Source organism: Silene latifolia, chromosome 11 (genome assembly GCF_048544455.1).
Source record: "Silene latifolia isolate original U9 population chromosome 11, ASM4854445v1, whole genome shotgun sequence".
Lineage (NCBI taxonomy): Eukaryota > Viridiplantae > Streptophyta > Magnoliopsida > Caryophyllales > Caryophyllaceae > Silene > Silene latifolia.
This window is the reverse complement of record NC_133536.1, coordinates 197,402,356-197,417,993: the sequence shown is the minus strand read 5'-3', so window position 1 is coordinate 197,417,993 and position 15,638 is coordinate 197,402,356. Positions and strand designations below refer to the sequence as shown.

General features: G+C 37.3%; 2 protein-coding genes across 5 annotated transcripts; one reads left to right on the top strand and one right to left on the bottom strand.

The window, feature by feature from the left end:
• Window positions 1-2,770: 2,770 nt before the first annotated feature.
• Window positions 2,771-3,376, bottom strand: LOC141614607 (protein FAR1-RELATED SEQUENCE 7-like). Its single transcript, XM_074433353.1, has one exon. The coding sequence runs from the start codon at window positions 3,374-3,376 to the stop codon at window positions 2,771-2,773; it is 606 nt and encodes a 201-aa protein (XP_074289454.1).
• A 3,391-nt stretch (window positions 3,377-6,767) lies between these two features.
• Window positions 6,768-15,473, top strand: LOC141612265 (uncharacterized). Of its 4 annotated transcripts, none has more exons than XM_074431001.1 (10): window positions 6,768-6,895; window positions 7,259-7,335; window positions 8,356-8,544; window positions 9,112-9,288; window positions 10,041-10,225; window positions 11,037-11,132; window positions 12,201-12,246; window positions 12,578-12,684; window positions 13,048-13,137; window positions 13,234-15,473. In XM_074431001.1, the coding sequence occupies exons 2-10, from the start codon at window positions 7,305-7,307 to the stop codon at window positions 14,926-14,928; spliced, it is 2,616 nt and encodes an 871-aa protein (XP_074287102.1). In that variant the 5' UTR covers window positions 6,768-6,895; window positions 7,259-7,304; the 3' UTR covers window positions 14,929-15,473. The 4 variants fall into 4 exon arrangements, with proteins under 4 accessions (XP_074287102.1, XP_074287100.1, XP_074287099.1 ...); XM_074430999.1 differs by having other exon boundaries at window positions 6,778-6,895; window positions 8,356-8,553; XM_074430998.1 differs by having other exon boundaries at window positions 6,814-6,902; window positions 8,356-8,553.
• Window positions 15,474-15,638: the final 165 nt, after the last annotated feature.

Here is a 15,638-nt window from a genome sequence, read left to right as displayed (position 1 = left end):
CGACTCTTTTGAATTCGTTGGAGTTTGAGGAACGTTAGAACCAAGCTCAATGTTTTTCGGACTTCGTCATATGGTATTTGTTTTTTCCTTTGCTATTTTGCGTTATTACCTACATATTTACTCACAAGTTGTGATATAAATTTAACACTTGTGCGCTTTTTTTTTGTTGTTTATGCTTTCTGTTTAGGAGTATGCTCTTCATTCACTCTTAGAGAATTTTGATTCCTCAAGCCCCCTTGACGGTCCGGCTAAGAAGTTGTTGAAATTTTGGAATGTGTTTCTTGATTCTTGCAATGGAAGATGTCGTCTGAATTCGGACCTTGTGTTTGTGCCGATTCTGTTCAATGATCACTACTCTTGTGTCTGCATCAATTTTATGAATGAGTCGATTGATGTTTTGGACAACATGACTCACGATGCCAAAAGTGTAGCCGACTACAGAAGATTGGCAGAAATTGTGGCAAACTATATGTATGTTTTTATGGAGGCTCACAATGTGATGAAGGCTCAAGATTGCCGCAATTTTGAAATCGTAGATGTTCCATTTAAATGGAAAAAGAAGGAACCGCTGGATACGGAGTCTGGCTGTTTTTTGTTGTATACAATGGCTGAATATGGTGGCAGCGTATTTGAGTCCAATCTTCACAGCAAGGTAGCTCGTCGGAGCTTTTGCGTCGAAATATCGGCTTCTCTGATCTTGGTTGATATCAATATCTATAGGCAGTTAGTCCTTGATAAGGTGACGTCTTGTGAGAATCAGAGGCCTAAGACGTTGGGTTTCGCATCAGCTAAGAAGAAGTTGACAGAATTGGAACCCCAAACATCTGCTGCTAGTGAAGAATCAGGCACCATAGTGAATGTTGTACCGCTGACTGTTGTGTATCCAGTAAATTCATACTAAGTATTTGATATGTATTTTCGCATCTCGTACTGTAGTATTATTGATGCAGCTGTACTTTTGTGAAGGTGGTGCTGTTAGTGTAAACTATTTGTTAAACAATTAGTGTGTTGTTTATTGCAGTATTATTTTATAAAATAACTAGTTATTGTGCTGTTATTCCCCTATTATTCTAGTGTTATTCCAGTGTTATTCTAATTTAATTGAGTTTTCATATTATTTGTAATTTTTCAAACACTAACCTTTTTGTTTCTAAAACACTATCCATTTCTATTCAACTGTAAATGGTGGTTTTTCTCAACTGTTATTCTATTGTTATTCCACCGTTATTCTGCTGTTATTGCACTATTATTCCACATAATAAGTAGTTTATTCTGCTGTTATTGCAGTATTTTTCTCACTCACTCTCTCATCTTCAATTAGTGTGTTGTTATTGCGGTATTATTCTGCTGTTATCCCGCTATTAGTGCAGCATTATTTTGTTAAAACTAATCATTTTTATTCAAGTGTAATTTTAGTCAAGTGTAAATGCAATGGTTTAGACTGCTTTTATTCAACTGTTATTCTACCATTTTTCTGCTGTTATTGCAGTATTATTTCGCATTATAAGCAGTTAATCTGCTGTTATTGCACTATTAGTCTACACTTATTCTGCTGTTATTCCACTAGTTTAATTAAGCTTTGCAAACACTATCCATTTCTATTCAACTGTCAATGGCGGTTTTTTCTCAACTGTTATTCTATTGTTATTGCACCGTTATTCTTCTGTTATAGCACTATTATTCCGCATAATAAGTAGTTTATTTTGTTGTTTATTGCAGTTTTATTGCGTATAAGGAGTAGTTTTAGTCGACTGTTAGTTTAGTGTAAATGCAGTCGTTTTAGAGTGTTTTTTAGTTCACTGTTATTCTACCATTACTCTATTGTTATTGCAGTATTATTCTGCAATAAAGAGCAGTTATTATGTTGTTATTGCGCTATTATTTTGGTAAAGACTTCTGTTATTCTAATATTACTTAAACATAGTAGTAAATAGTATTTAAAAGATAGTAATTACATAATAAACATTAAAGTTCTAAAATATTGAAGACATTTTTTTAAAGCAATAAATATTTTAAACATATTTTAAAGCAGCAGCCCTGGACCATCATCGTCAGATTTTTATATCTTTATTCTATTCTCTGACGCCTGCGCGGAGGTCCTTGGACAGTACTCTCAACTTGCACCGACTCATCCTGAAAAGGGTTTTTGTATCCTTCCATAAGTTCCATCGCTTTCAGAACTGGTGTCCAATCGGCAGAGATTGAAGGATTCATTTAGGCGAGGTCTTCATCGTAGCCGTTGTCTTTTGCGTCTCTTTTGTCTTTCTCAGTTCACGCGTCTGATTCATATTCCTGCAATTTTTGCTTAGTATTTGTCATTGAGGTAAAGTAACAATTGAGGAAAAATTACAACACATTAATAGCAGAATAGCAGTAGAATAACATAACAGCAGCAAAATAACAGAGTAACACCGGAATAATAAGGGAATAACAGCAGAATAATAGGATAACATTAGAATAATAGGAGAGTAATAGTTCAGATTCATACCTCTTCAGTTTCTGATTCTTCTTCATCATCGTCATCAGAAGGGGGACTTTCAGCAAAAGGAAGATTACAAGTTCTACTGTTGTGGTTCACCCACTTCTTGCAGTTACCGCATCTTCGCTTCCTCTTTTCTGGCTTGCTCTTGGCCTTTTCTTTCGATGATCTCAATCTTTTGCCACTGCCCTTATTCTTGGCCTTGTTTGGCGGTCGAATGTCAATATCATTTGAAGTCGTGATGCCAAGAAGATCCTCGATTTCCTGGTTTTTAGTTTTTGGTTCAATTGGTCATGTGATGTTCTCCCTAAACTGTCTCAGGGTTTTCTGCAGTTGCTTCATCTGTTTAACCGTAGCATAATTGTCCATCACCCCGACAGTTGCATAAATCTCAGACCAAACCTTTGACATCTCAGCTTTCTTGATGTCAGCTTCGTCAATGTCTTCTATGACCTTTCCAGTTTCATCTTGGACAATTGGTCTGTAGGATTTTTTTGTCCATCGAGCAAGGACATAAGGCTCAGGTATCTTGTATACATGCCTACCATTCCACACCCACAATATATGCCGACAGACAACGCCATGCCTCTCAAACAGCTTACATGCACATTTGCTCTCGTTAGTTTTCAATTCCACTCGGAAGTTTCTGTGCTTCAGTCCATCACGAACGTCATGGTACTCAACTACCGCTACTGCTGTGAAACCAGCGACCCCCATGCTGCATATCGCATGTTTGACTTCGTTCTGAAAGTCGGCAAAGATAGGATGTGTGTAGACAAGCGAGGCATGCATCTCTACCTTCATTGGTCCTACTCTCTCAAGCATACTATGGTCGTTGGCAGTGTCCATCCTCCTCTGTGAATGTCTTTGCTGTTTTATTGCAGAATTGTACCTCATCCAAAACTCGACAAGGGTTCCAAAGTGGCTTTCAAACCGTTTGAAATAGCTGTTTGAACTTTCAGATCTCTGTGTTGTCCTCAGCAAACAACCTAGCGGCAGATCGCGAAAGTAAGCCGGTATCCACTTTTGTCTGATTGCGAATAGGTACTTCAACCATGTGCTTCAATAACGGTTTGTCGGTTTTGTTCAAATTCTTCTGGTTCTAAGTCAACATCCCAAACAACGGCATTTATGCCCGTCATAAAATCCGTGTCATTGCAGATTGCCCTTCCCACCTTCTCAGGCACTTTCTGCATGATATGCCACATGCAGTACTTGTGCACAGAATTCTTGAAAACATTTGGGCATGCCTTTTTAATTCCAGGACATTGGTCTGTTATTATACACTGAGGTTGCCTCTGCCTCATTGCTTCAGGGAATTTTGTAAAAATCCACTCAAATGATTCCTGACTCTCGAATTCAAGTAATCCAGCTGCAAAAGTTACCGTCTTCTTGTTGTGGTCTACTCCGGTGAACGGAGTAAACACCATGAAATATTTGTTTGTCCCATAAGTAGGGTCAAACGAGATGGTGTCTCCATATAACTTGTAGTTGTTTATCCCTTCCTTATCAGCCCAAATAACCTTCGTCAAGCATTTGTTCTCATCCTGATCATAAGCAAAATAGAACCCCTTTGTTTTAGCCAGCATTTTTAAATGCCCAATGAACATATTAGCATCCTTATCCCCAATGTAACACTTGATATTTCGTTTGAAGTTTTTGAAGTCTAGCAAAGAGCCGCCGATATTCTGATAACCATTTGAGTATTCCTTGAGAATTCTGAAGCTCAATGTTGGACCTATGTTCAGCTTAGTATGATCAATAATGGTCCTCTTAATGTAATCATGGACGTCCCTTGACAGCTTTTGGAACTCTCTATTTTTGACAGAGTAAAGAGAGTGATTGTGGACATCTACAAAGACGTCCACAATATGTCCGGCCGGTCTGTCATCTGTTTTTTCACATGCTCTCAACCTAATGTGTGCGTTGCAGCCACACCTTGTCAGAGCATGCTTCTTTGGTTGTCTAATTCGTCGGTCTTTGTTCTCTACTGTACTCAAATTACCAGCTTCGTGATTTTCTGCTTAAAGTCGCAGTTTTCTTTTCATATCTCTATACCCCTGTCTGTTACAGACCAGTGACTTGACGTTGACGCCGCCCTTATATTTCGCATTTGTGTATTTTCTCACATCAAATCCGCAAGCCAATGCATATATGTTATAGAACTGTATTGCATCGTCCAAGGTAAGAAAGAACATTCCACGTTTAGGCGTAAAATCACTCTCAACAGTTCTTACCCACTGCTCAGTACCCCCGGGTGTACTACTGTAATGAAGAGTTGGAACAAACTCATCATTTTCTTCGTCTGAACAAGTTGGGCTGGTGAATATGTTGTTATTAGAAGAATCCCCAATAGGTAAGATTGCATTGTCGTCAACAATAGAGACAGCAGAAACATCTGGGACAGTAAATTAGTATAATGAGTGCAGTCAGTGGACAACAAATTGACAATAACATCACAATAACAGTAGCATGGGGGAGAGATCAACATTTCAGTAATGTGACAATAACAGTATGATAAGAGCAGCTGGCAAACAGAGGACAAACAATAACATCACAATAACACTAAATGTGTTTTTCTTATGCTACTTTCTTATCAGCCGTATATTTTCATAATATCAGAATAACATTACAATAATATCATCATGTTTTTCTACTTTTACAATAATAGTGGAATAATATCAGTATAACAGTACTCTGATTCTACTCTATTATAATACAGATAATACTGTATTTTTTATGCTACTGTCGTATTATTGTGCTACTGCAGAATAATATGACAGTAATATTACAATAATATCACGGTAACAGTACAATAATATAATCATGTTACTGTACTGTTACAATAATAGTACGTTAATATCAGAATAAGAATTCTCTTTTTCTACTCTAATACAAGCCAGACAGTACAATAACATCAGAATAACAGCTGAGAAACACAGGAAAATCAATAAGAGTATTTATAAACAACTGCGGATAAAGAGATAAGAATCAATAATAGTATTACCTGTTTCCCTATTTACTGTCGAGTTGATTTCTTCGCTACAATTGTTATTAATATCGTTGTCCATCTTTTATACCTGAAAACAGTAAAATCAAGTATTCAATTCGATTAAAATCAACGAATTCCACGAATTTTACATTAATTTCGAAAATACGATTGAATATAGTAAAAATCAACGAATTTGCATTACCTGTAATTGAATTGCAGCTAATAATCAACGAATTTGTGTAAATTTATTAGGTTTTTGATGAGACTCGATTGCCTGCGTTGTTATTTTTGTGTTTCTCTGTTTTTGATTTCAAGAGAGATGTAGAGAGAGAAAGTTATCGATTTGAATGGAGTTTCTGTTTCCATGTTTAAGCTGCTTTTGTATTTTTCGTTTTTTCCTTTTTTTTTCTAATTTATCCTTTAATCTCAGCCCTTGATTTCTTTTAATCTCAGCCCTTAATTTCCTCAACTCACAACTCACCATAAGACCCCAACTCACGAGATCCCGTCTCTCTCTCTTTCTCTCTCTCTCTCTCTCTCTCTCTCTCTCTCTCTCTCTCTCTCTCTCTCTCTCTCTCTCTCTCTCTCTCTCTCTCTCTCTCTCTCTCTCTCTCTCTCTCTCTCTCTCTCTCTCTATATATATATATATATATATATATATATATATACACACACACACTTCTAGACAAGAAGATGAAAAAACGATTTTAACTTGTATGAATTTTGCAAACGCGCTATGCCAATGACCCTCACAAATCACAAACGTGACTATAAGTCTATAACTAGATGTGATCCTGGTTTGGACCTTGCGTACTTGATTGGGCCTGGTCGGGCCAAATGTGCGAACCTATTAACCTATTTAGAGAGCCCAAACTTGACCTTGTGGGTTAAAATGTTAAATTATACTTTTGGGCCCAAATGGGCCATAAAATTTACGAGTTAACAAAGGAGATGAGTAGCATAATTTCTTCAAGTCTTCAACATCTAGACAATGTCAATTAACAAAGGAGATGAGTAGCATAATTTCTTCAAGTCTTCAACATCTAGACAATGTCGATTAACAAGGGTGATGGAGTATAAAGTCAATAAGTCAGGACTCATGGTAAAGTTAGAAAGTTTAAACGTGTGTGTGCTAGTTTTCAATTACAAACTCTTATTTAAGATAGATATATATCGGTTGAAGTCATGAATGAGTGACTAGATTGTAAAATCATAGTAAAGTTAGGTAATTAGACCGTGTCATGCTTCTTTCTAATTACAAACTCTTATTTAAGGCGGATATACCGTCGAAGACACGAACCAAATCAAATAGAGTGACTAGAGTGTTAAGTCATGGTAAAAAGTGGTAACAACTTCCTAACTTCCAACTCAAAATTACCAGCAGCCCGCCTTTGGACACACACATCTCCTTTCGACACCCAGAGGCCAGAGGTTTATTCTTTCCCCCTTTTCTTCTTCAATTGACTTTTTTTTTTCTCATCTTCGTAATTGATTAAAGTTATTGATTTCAATTCTTTGTTTTTATTAAACAATGGTAATTGTATTCCAGTAAATGAACAAACTTGCTGCATAATTTGGTGTAAAAGAATTTTAGTATGTGTAATTCTTAAATTGGTGAAAAATTAGGTGATCTGAAGTATAATTGGATTAAGAATTTCTTGTAATTATGTTTGTTCATGTTGTATTGATTGATTGATAATGAATTCTAAATATTTGTGTAATTTTGATTCATTAAATTAATGATGGGGTAATTTAGCAAAGTGGGTAATTGGTTTCACTAATTGCAGGCTGTGATTGACTTTTAGTGACGAAAGTTCGTAAATTTTCCTAATTATGATTGAAGGTGAACATTGTGTTCCCCAAGGTGAGTAGTTTTGGTTGTGTTTGCAGCTCAAATTTTCAATTATGTTTAGTTTTATAAGTTTGGTTGATTAAGCATGATCTATGGTCGCGCGGTGTTGAAGTTATTGACCCTAATTATGTTCAGGTTATGTTTGGATGGGGAATTTGGAGGATAAAGGGAGGGGACGGGTATGGAGCGAGACAATTTCGTTTATCTGGGTAGCAAAATGGGGGTGGAAGTGTTTGGAGGGGGAGGGAAAATGTATCCGTTCATTTCTCTCCTATAAGACAAATTATATCCCCTCCTACAAAGGAAAGATCTGGAGGGAAAACTCGCTCCCTCTCTTCCCCTTCCCTCCTATCCCTCCCCTCCCTTTTCCTTTATTTTTTGTATCCAAACCCAGTGTTAAGGTCATCTTAATTGTATACTTGCATTCAAAAGTTGCGAATACTTATGCAAGTATTCTTCCACGGGATGTTATCTCAATTGTATACTTTCATGTCTTTGTTCTTGCTTTCCTGGTTTTGCTGCGACTCCTAGGAGTACTTATCCAGTTATCCCTTGTTTGGATAGAGTGATTCAGAGGGAATGTTAGGGAAGGGGGGAGGCGCCGATTACTCTTGTTTGGTTTGTTAGTTAGGCCAAGGTAAATGGAAGGATTCATTTTCACCCTTCTAAGCTAAAACACAAACCTTTTAACAATAGGAACGTTTTGGAAGAAAAACGTTATTAGTCCCTTCCGATTCCCTCTTAAATCTTGGCTCTTAGTGTTGGTGCCTCATCATGGTATAGGAGAAGCCCTATTTTCTAAGCATTTGGATTGTAAAGCTGTGAAAAAGTTTGGTCATATGATGTTTGAGAGTTGTCTATCAATGAATTTTGGTGTTATTGTCACTTTCTCTTTGAAGGAAAAGGTATGAGGCTTAATTTGCAAACTGGAGAAAGGAAAAGTTTATTTGTTATTTAAACTACGCTTGAAGCACCTAAACCATATACGATGTTGATTATACAAGTTAATAATGATTTTGACATTTATTTCAGATGTCTTGGAGAATGCGAAGCGATATGAGCTTCAAAAACTTGAGGAGAACAAGACTATGTTTGTCGAGTTATCTGCTCTTGAGACTCTACTAAATGATGTTTATGAAAAAAACCGCCCCTGCTTTCAAGACTATGACGATAGAAGTAATCTTGTTTGTGTTTTTAATCAAATAGCACAAGAAATATATGGTAATTCATGTCAGTACTTTCTGGGTTAGTTTGCATATTATTTATGGTAAAGGGCATTTTTATTTCTTACATTTAGGGCCTAACCAAATAGTCCAATACTTTACTGAAAACAAGTTACTACCTTAAAGGCTGGTTATTCTCTGGATACATATGTGGCATTATTGCGCACTTGATGAAGAATTGGATGACAATATTTGCATTGATCTATCCTATACATGATTATGTTAAGATAGGGTATCTCCCCCTTGGTGCCCTTTAATTAACACTTCCTCTGTTCAAGCCAGTTCGCTGCATTTTTAAAAAGTCCTCTCATAGTTTAAAAATGTAACTTGCATATTGTGTATGGTAAAGAACAATTTTTACAACGATTTTCTTACTACTTTGAAATTATTGACTCCTGCCGCCCTCCCCTAGAAAAACGAAAACAGTCCTTGAGAAATTGCATCTGCAAGACATTTACCATTTAAATTGGTAAATGGCCCCTTCTTGGACCAACATGTGTTCCATTTCTCAGCCTTCGTGTACATTTTTATCCTCTTTTTTATGGTATACAGTTTTCACTTGTAGGTGACGATGATAACTATCCAGTGGTGAAGGAATTTGGTTCGTTTGTAATGGACTTGTTCAATGCTAGTTGTGATCTAGATTTGTCAATTAATTTCAGTGACAACAAGGATAACGCTGATCGTTTGGTTCAAATCAATACGCTCAAGAAGTTTTCAAAAAAGTTCCAAAAACTTCAAAGTAATGAGACTAATGCCCATCTCTACATAGTAGTCACTAGTCATTGAGTTATCAGTGTTCTGTAGCAAGATATTTTTGGTCTTCTGTAGCCAGATATGTTTTTTTTTTTTATCCTCCTGTTTAGCATTCACTATTTGGCTCTCACAATACATTTTATGTGCTGGCTACTTGGGACTATGGCTCGTATAATGGTTGCACGTCTTATCAAAAAATAGGTATACACGACACCATCACAAATAATTAGCTTAATCAGACTGAGCCATATCCAAATTGCATAAATGGTATCATTTTGAAGAAACATACAGTGTGGTACATTTTTGGCAGGTTTTCTTTTCTTTTCAGTTCTGTTCTTCCTTTTTCTACCAAATTCCTCCTTATCACGCTAGCTGATAATCAAGTTATGCAATGTTTTGGGGTTTATTTATGATAATTGTGTTGGCGAAAGTTCACCGATATTGATTTAAGAGTTGATATATATAGTTTGGCAAACATTCAGAAGGTAGTGTGTATAAAATGGAAGCACAGGATAGATTATCTAGTCTATTACGCATAACTGCTCAATCATAATAGATTCCCTTTGTACAGGCTAATGCATTCACACTACATTAAGTTTACTGAGTTTGTGCTTTGTTGTTTTCTTGAAAGACTCTGTATTTCGGTATGGTAATTAAAATTGAGAGTTTCTGTTATCTTTAGTGCACAGACTATATGTTCTTATTTATATAATTTCTTATGGTTCACAATCTTTGCAGGGAAAAGGATTGTTTCCAATGTTCAGTTGATATTGTCAGCCAGGGTGCCTGTATTGAAAGTAACTGACTGTGGGACTAGAGTCGAATGTGATCTGTCTGTTGGCAACTTGGATGGTATAGTGAAATCTCAGATTATACGAATGATTTCGATAGTCGATGAAAGGTTCCGAAAGCTCTGTATTTTGGTAATTGAACTCTTCTCAATACAAAATATTTTGCTATTTTCCATTATTTTTCTTCTATCTAAGTTATGAGCATAAATCTTAAGAATTCACATCTGCATTTGATGCTGAAATATGATGTATGGGGTACTTGAAATCTACTTGGATCTTATTGGACAAAATGGACAGAGCAATTTAGTCACCAGTTCAATCGACTTCAAATGACCCCTTCTCCTTTTTGTCTGCCTAATGTCAGAACTTAGAAGACACTTTGCATGAATTTTACAAATTGTAAGATAGATTATGATCTGTAGTTTATTAGCCTTTAGCCCAATACACCAAATGATGTAGAATCTCCTCCGTGTGTTTAATGTGCCTCTATTATTGGCGTAGTACCTTTTATGGACAATTCTTGTGTGCCTTTGGGATAGCTAGGCTCAAGAGTCAAGATGCAATATCACTTTTTAATGAAGGATGAAATAAAGCAAAATGGCTCATTTAACTGTCAGCATTTGTATTATGAAGTAGCAGCTAGCTGTGCAATTTTGAAGCAATTTCCTTAAGGTGACATACGGAAATAACCTGTCAAGGACAGGGGCTAGGCTGTGTATGTCCAACCTTCCTACCTTGTAATATGCATGAGGCGGGAGTCCTTGAGGTAGTAGGGTAACATTGCTGTTCGAATGACATGCATTTTTTCGCTGATGGATGTGAAAATGTGACAAATTGATCATGCTTATAGAAATTGCTAGGCTTGGGCAAAGGTAAATTAAGGAAAGAGTTAACCTATGTCTGATTTCTTAAAAGTTTTTCAATTTTGCTGCAAATTTAACAGATTAAAGTTTGGGCAAAGGCAAATGATATCAACAGTGCCAAAGATGGGACCATCAATTCATTCTCTCTTATACAATTGGTGGCATTCCATTTGCAGGTATAACCAGCCATTACATTCTGCAGTTTTCTTGAATCTTAAACTTCTGATTTTGGCAGCACATATATTTATAACGTCAAGTAAAATAGAGAGATTTTATAGAACTAATTTTTATACGCATAAACTTGTAATTAGAGATATCTTGAGTGCCTTAAATTTGAGCCTGTTAGCATCTCTTGCGACATTGGTCTGGCTCTGAAAAACTTGTAATAAACTCTGGGTATACCTCTTCTGATTATTTGTTTGAATATAGCACTTTCTTCATTAATGGTCACTGTAGCTCTATGGTATTTTATTTTGACACCTGTAGTAACTGGGTGTTGTGTGTCTACATGACATTCTTTCCGCACAACATTAAGTCTCTTTATTTTAGGTCCAAAATCCAAGTTTATCACATAAAGTTCACACACATACACAAACGGTGCGTCTGACACTAATACTTACAACTGAGTCAAAGTGGTCATTTCATGAGCAAAATAATGGGCAAAGGGGTTTCGTGAGCTGAAGCTCTCTGAGTACGAAGTATCCGTGTCATAAGGAAAATTATATATCCTTCTAGACGTAGTAAGGGTGACCACATTCGGTTGATTCGAACTCCTGGGTCCGGTTCCAGTTTGGATATGGTTGGTAGTTTTTGATGTTATTAGAGATTTGAGATCCAATGCTGCCTAGAATTGAAGTGCCTTATACTAAATGGACGATAATTGATGTAATTCTCATTTAGGATTCCATATTTTATGGGCATAGAGTGCGTGTGTATCACAATTGTTATTAGCTATGAGATGATCTGTTGTCCTCAAAGTGTTGATCTATTTTCTTAGCCATATGAAAGACCAAGGAGACATGACAAAGCGGTTCATGTCCAGTCTTGTTGCTCTATTCACTAGCTAAGCTTTCTCAGTATGTGTCATAGGTGTATTCGACCAATAACTATAAGAATACTTACTTATACTTTTGTGCTCACAAGTTATAGCTGCTTAAGCAATTTTATGATCTTACAATTCAGCATTCAATTTCTTCATCTATTGTGTTATCTTGTTAAGAGATTTCATTCATGGATTCATGCAGACTCGAGAAATCCCTATATTGCCTCCGTTTTCCGCCATATTAAAAGGTAAGAGTTTCTTGATCAATTTCTGTAGTCTCCTCCCATAAGTGAGAATCTTGATATCCCGAAAAAATAATGATGGTAGAAGTGAAAGTTTGCACAATTGTTCTAGTGGTTAAAAATAGAAGGTACTTACTTTGAAAACGTATGGCATGTATTATCAGTCAAGACTTGATATTCTAGAGTGTTTCAAACAAATTTTCGCCAAGGCACGCTGTTTCCTACTCCTTTCGAGTTTGGTTGATTGAAGTATATGTTAGATTTATATGTTAGATTATTACACTCATCTTCTGATGATATATAGTTATGATTTTTCATGGTACTTTGAAACCTCCAGATGGTTTGGACCCTACGACTGTCAACCAAAATATTCAGGAGTTTTTGAATTTTGGGGAAAGAAATAAAGAATCTCTCGCTGAGCTCTTTGTGTCTATGTTGATCAAGGTACATTTACTGCTTGATGAATAATGACAGCATGATTCCATATTCAGATCTCCTAAATAATTAGATTCTGTGTTGTGTTTTTTTTTTTTTAAATCTCAATTCGCCCGTTATTTTGGCAAGCTGAACTTGTCAGACGTGGATGCATGTCGAACATGGCTATTTTGTGAAAAACCTCGCAATTTTGGCCTGAAATGAAGTATGTTGATGTCGTGTCGACACATGTCACTGATCCAAAGTGCAGTGTCGAAGTAACAAACTTATTTCTCTATCTTGTGAAAATGTAATTATTATGACAGAGAGTGGCTGGTTCAAACAGTTGCTTTCATATTTAACAGCTTTGATTTGTTTTCCCGGGCGTTATAGCTGGAGTCAGTGAACCCACTTTGGCGAGATGGGCTTTGTGTTAGCACTTATGAGGGATCATGGATATTGAACAAACTTGGTTGCATTAGTGTAAGTTCCTTATGTCGGTCGATCAACTGAACGAATGGCTGTTAGATGTATGGAAATTTGCTTGTTGATCTGATTTTATATCTTCCACATGTTTAGATTGAAGATTTTGGCAATAGATCACAAAATACTTGCCGGGCACTGAAACGTAAGAACCAGGGGAAGATATACAGCTGCATTTGTAATTCTATCAAACAAATCCGTCTTTTCATGGAACAAAAAATTGATGCGTCCGAGTTGGAGAATCGATTGTTTAGTGCAAAACCCAAGGAAATTACAAAAGTTGTTTCAAATCCTCGCAAGGGAAAAAGGAAGCGATGGATAGAAAGGGCCCTAGAAAGGGTCCTAGCAAAGAGTAAAGAGACGTCTGGGAATCCCGAGAAAAAATGTCACGTAGACATCAAAGTTTCGGCTCCACAAAATGTGAGCCAGGTCGGGACAAGCAAAGCAACATCAACTTCTTACGGAGGGATCAATAAGTCACAGGAGATTTTAATTGGTGTTTGTAATCAACTGAGTGAGGAGACATCTGGAAATCCCAAGAAAATCCGTCTTGAAGATATGAAAGTTCCGGCTCCACCGAATGTGAGCCAATTCAAAACAAGCAAAGCAACTTCAACTTCTTACAAAGGGATCGCTAAGTCACAGGAGAATTTAATCGGAGTTTCTAACCACGTAAGTGAAGAGACATCTAGGAATCCCAATAAAAAAGGTCCCATAAATGTTAAATTTCCAGTTCCACCAAATGTGAGTCAGGTTGGAGCAAGCAAAACAACTTCAACATCTTACGGACGAATTGATAAGTCACAGGAGACTTTAATTGGAGTTTGTAACCAACGTAGCGTTGCTGCTAACTCTTTTCAAGGATCCTGTGCCAGACCTGATATTCCACCCATTCAAGGTCATGGAGGTCAAAGTTTTATGCCACAGCGCCCACTTTCTGCTCCATGTTTTTTGCCAGGCCATCCATCTTCAACTCGCTCAGAGTATATACACCATGTTTCTCCACGGTTTCCGTCAGGTCGAGGATATGTTGAATGTAGACCGGAAGTAACTCATGTGGATCAATTCAGGGGTGCTTCATATATTCAACACCCAGTTTCTAATTCATCGGCATTGAGACCAAGTAGTTTAACGTCTCCCCATCAACCTTATTTTCCATCAGCTCCCTGGGGTAATCGTACAGGGCTGGGAAGCTCTCATACTCCTGACCCTTCATTCTTTTCAACACAAAGTTCGAACACCCCTGCTTATCGAGGAATTTCAGGTTTACAACCATATGGGCCTCATGGAAACCGTCTCCCTTTAGTACAGAGTTCGGACACCCCTGGTTATCGAGAAAATTCAGGTTATCAACCATATGGGCCTCGTGGAAACGGGTTCCCTTTGCCGCAGAGTTCGAATGCCCCTGATTATCGAGCAGATTCAGGTTATCAACCATATGGGCCTCATGGAAACGGGTTCCCTTTGCCACAGAGTTCGAATACCCCTGACTATCGAGCAATTTCAGGTTATCAACCATATGGGCCTCCTGGAAATGGGTTCCCTTTGCCGCAGAGTTCCAATGCCCCTGATTATCGAGCAAATTCAAGTTATCAACCATATGGGCCTCATGGAAACGGGTTCCCTTTGCGGCAGAGTTCGAATGCCCCTGACTATCGCGCAATTTCAGGTTATCAACCATACGGGCCTCCTGGAAATGGGTTCCCTCTGCCGCATAGTTCGAACACCCCTGATTATCGAGGATTTTCAGGTTATCAACCATGTGGGTCTCATGGAAACCGTCCCCCTTAATGCTTCCACAGATTTTGATTTAACCATGGTATTAAATTAAATCTAAGTCATGACACTGAGATACTGTTTTGAGGTTGGGAGATCACCAAGACCTCATTTTGACGTTAGTCGCTGCATTTAGTGAGATTAGGCCACAGCGCCAACAGAGCCAATCTCGCACTGTGACCAAAACCGAAATTAAGTTTTATGTATTGAACAGCGTCCACCATTACGGTTCCATCATGAAATGGAAAGCGCAGGGATGCACAACTTAGTATGAAAACTGAGATTTAGTTCTACGGATTGAAGAATTTCCGTCATTGAAGTCCCTTGTGAAATGGAAAAATATTGCAGGGATGCAAATTTTGGTGTTCTTGTTAGAATTAGCCTCACCAAGACCCATATGTAATGGTTATTTTGTTGTATGAACATAGGTTTAAACTTAGCATGTTAACAATATGCTCTTTCTCTTTCTCCAAAGTATGCAGCTACCCAAAATGTAAATCATAAATTCAAATTCAAAAATTTGAATCAATGAAGGTTTCCAGCTGCTTCAATCTTTTAAACTTTCTACCTTTTCTGTGAAAATATCAGAGGGCTCGACTTAAGATTTTTTCTCCGGCCGATCTTTAACAGTAGCGACGACTTTTGCGTGATTTCGGCTACTATCGTATTATTAGTCATGTTACCAATTTATTTCAAGATCAGGTCATTATCTTCATATATGTGCT

Coding starts and splice junctions, on each gene's coding strand:
- LOC141614607 (XM_074433353.1), bottom strand. CDS start 3,376: ATGAGGTACAATTCTGCAATAAAACAGCAAAGACATTCACAGAGGAGG.
- LOC141612265 (XM_074430999.1), top strand. CDS start 7,305: ATGATTGAAGGTGAACATTGTGTTCCCCAAG. Junction 9,289..10,040: donor AAAGTTCCAAAAACTTCAAA/GTAATGAGACTA, acceptor CAATCTTTGCAG/GGAAAAGGATTGTTTCCAAT. Junction 10,226..11,036: donor TCCGAAAGCTCTGTATTTTG/GTAATTGAACTC, acceptor CAAATTTAACAG/ATTAAAGTTTGGGCAAAGGC.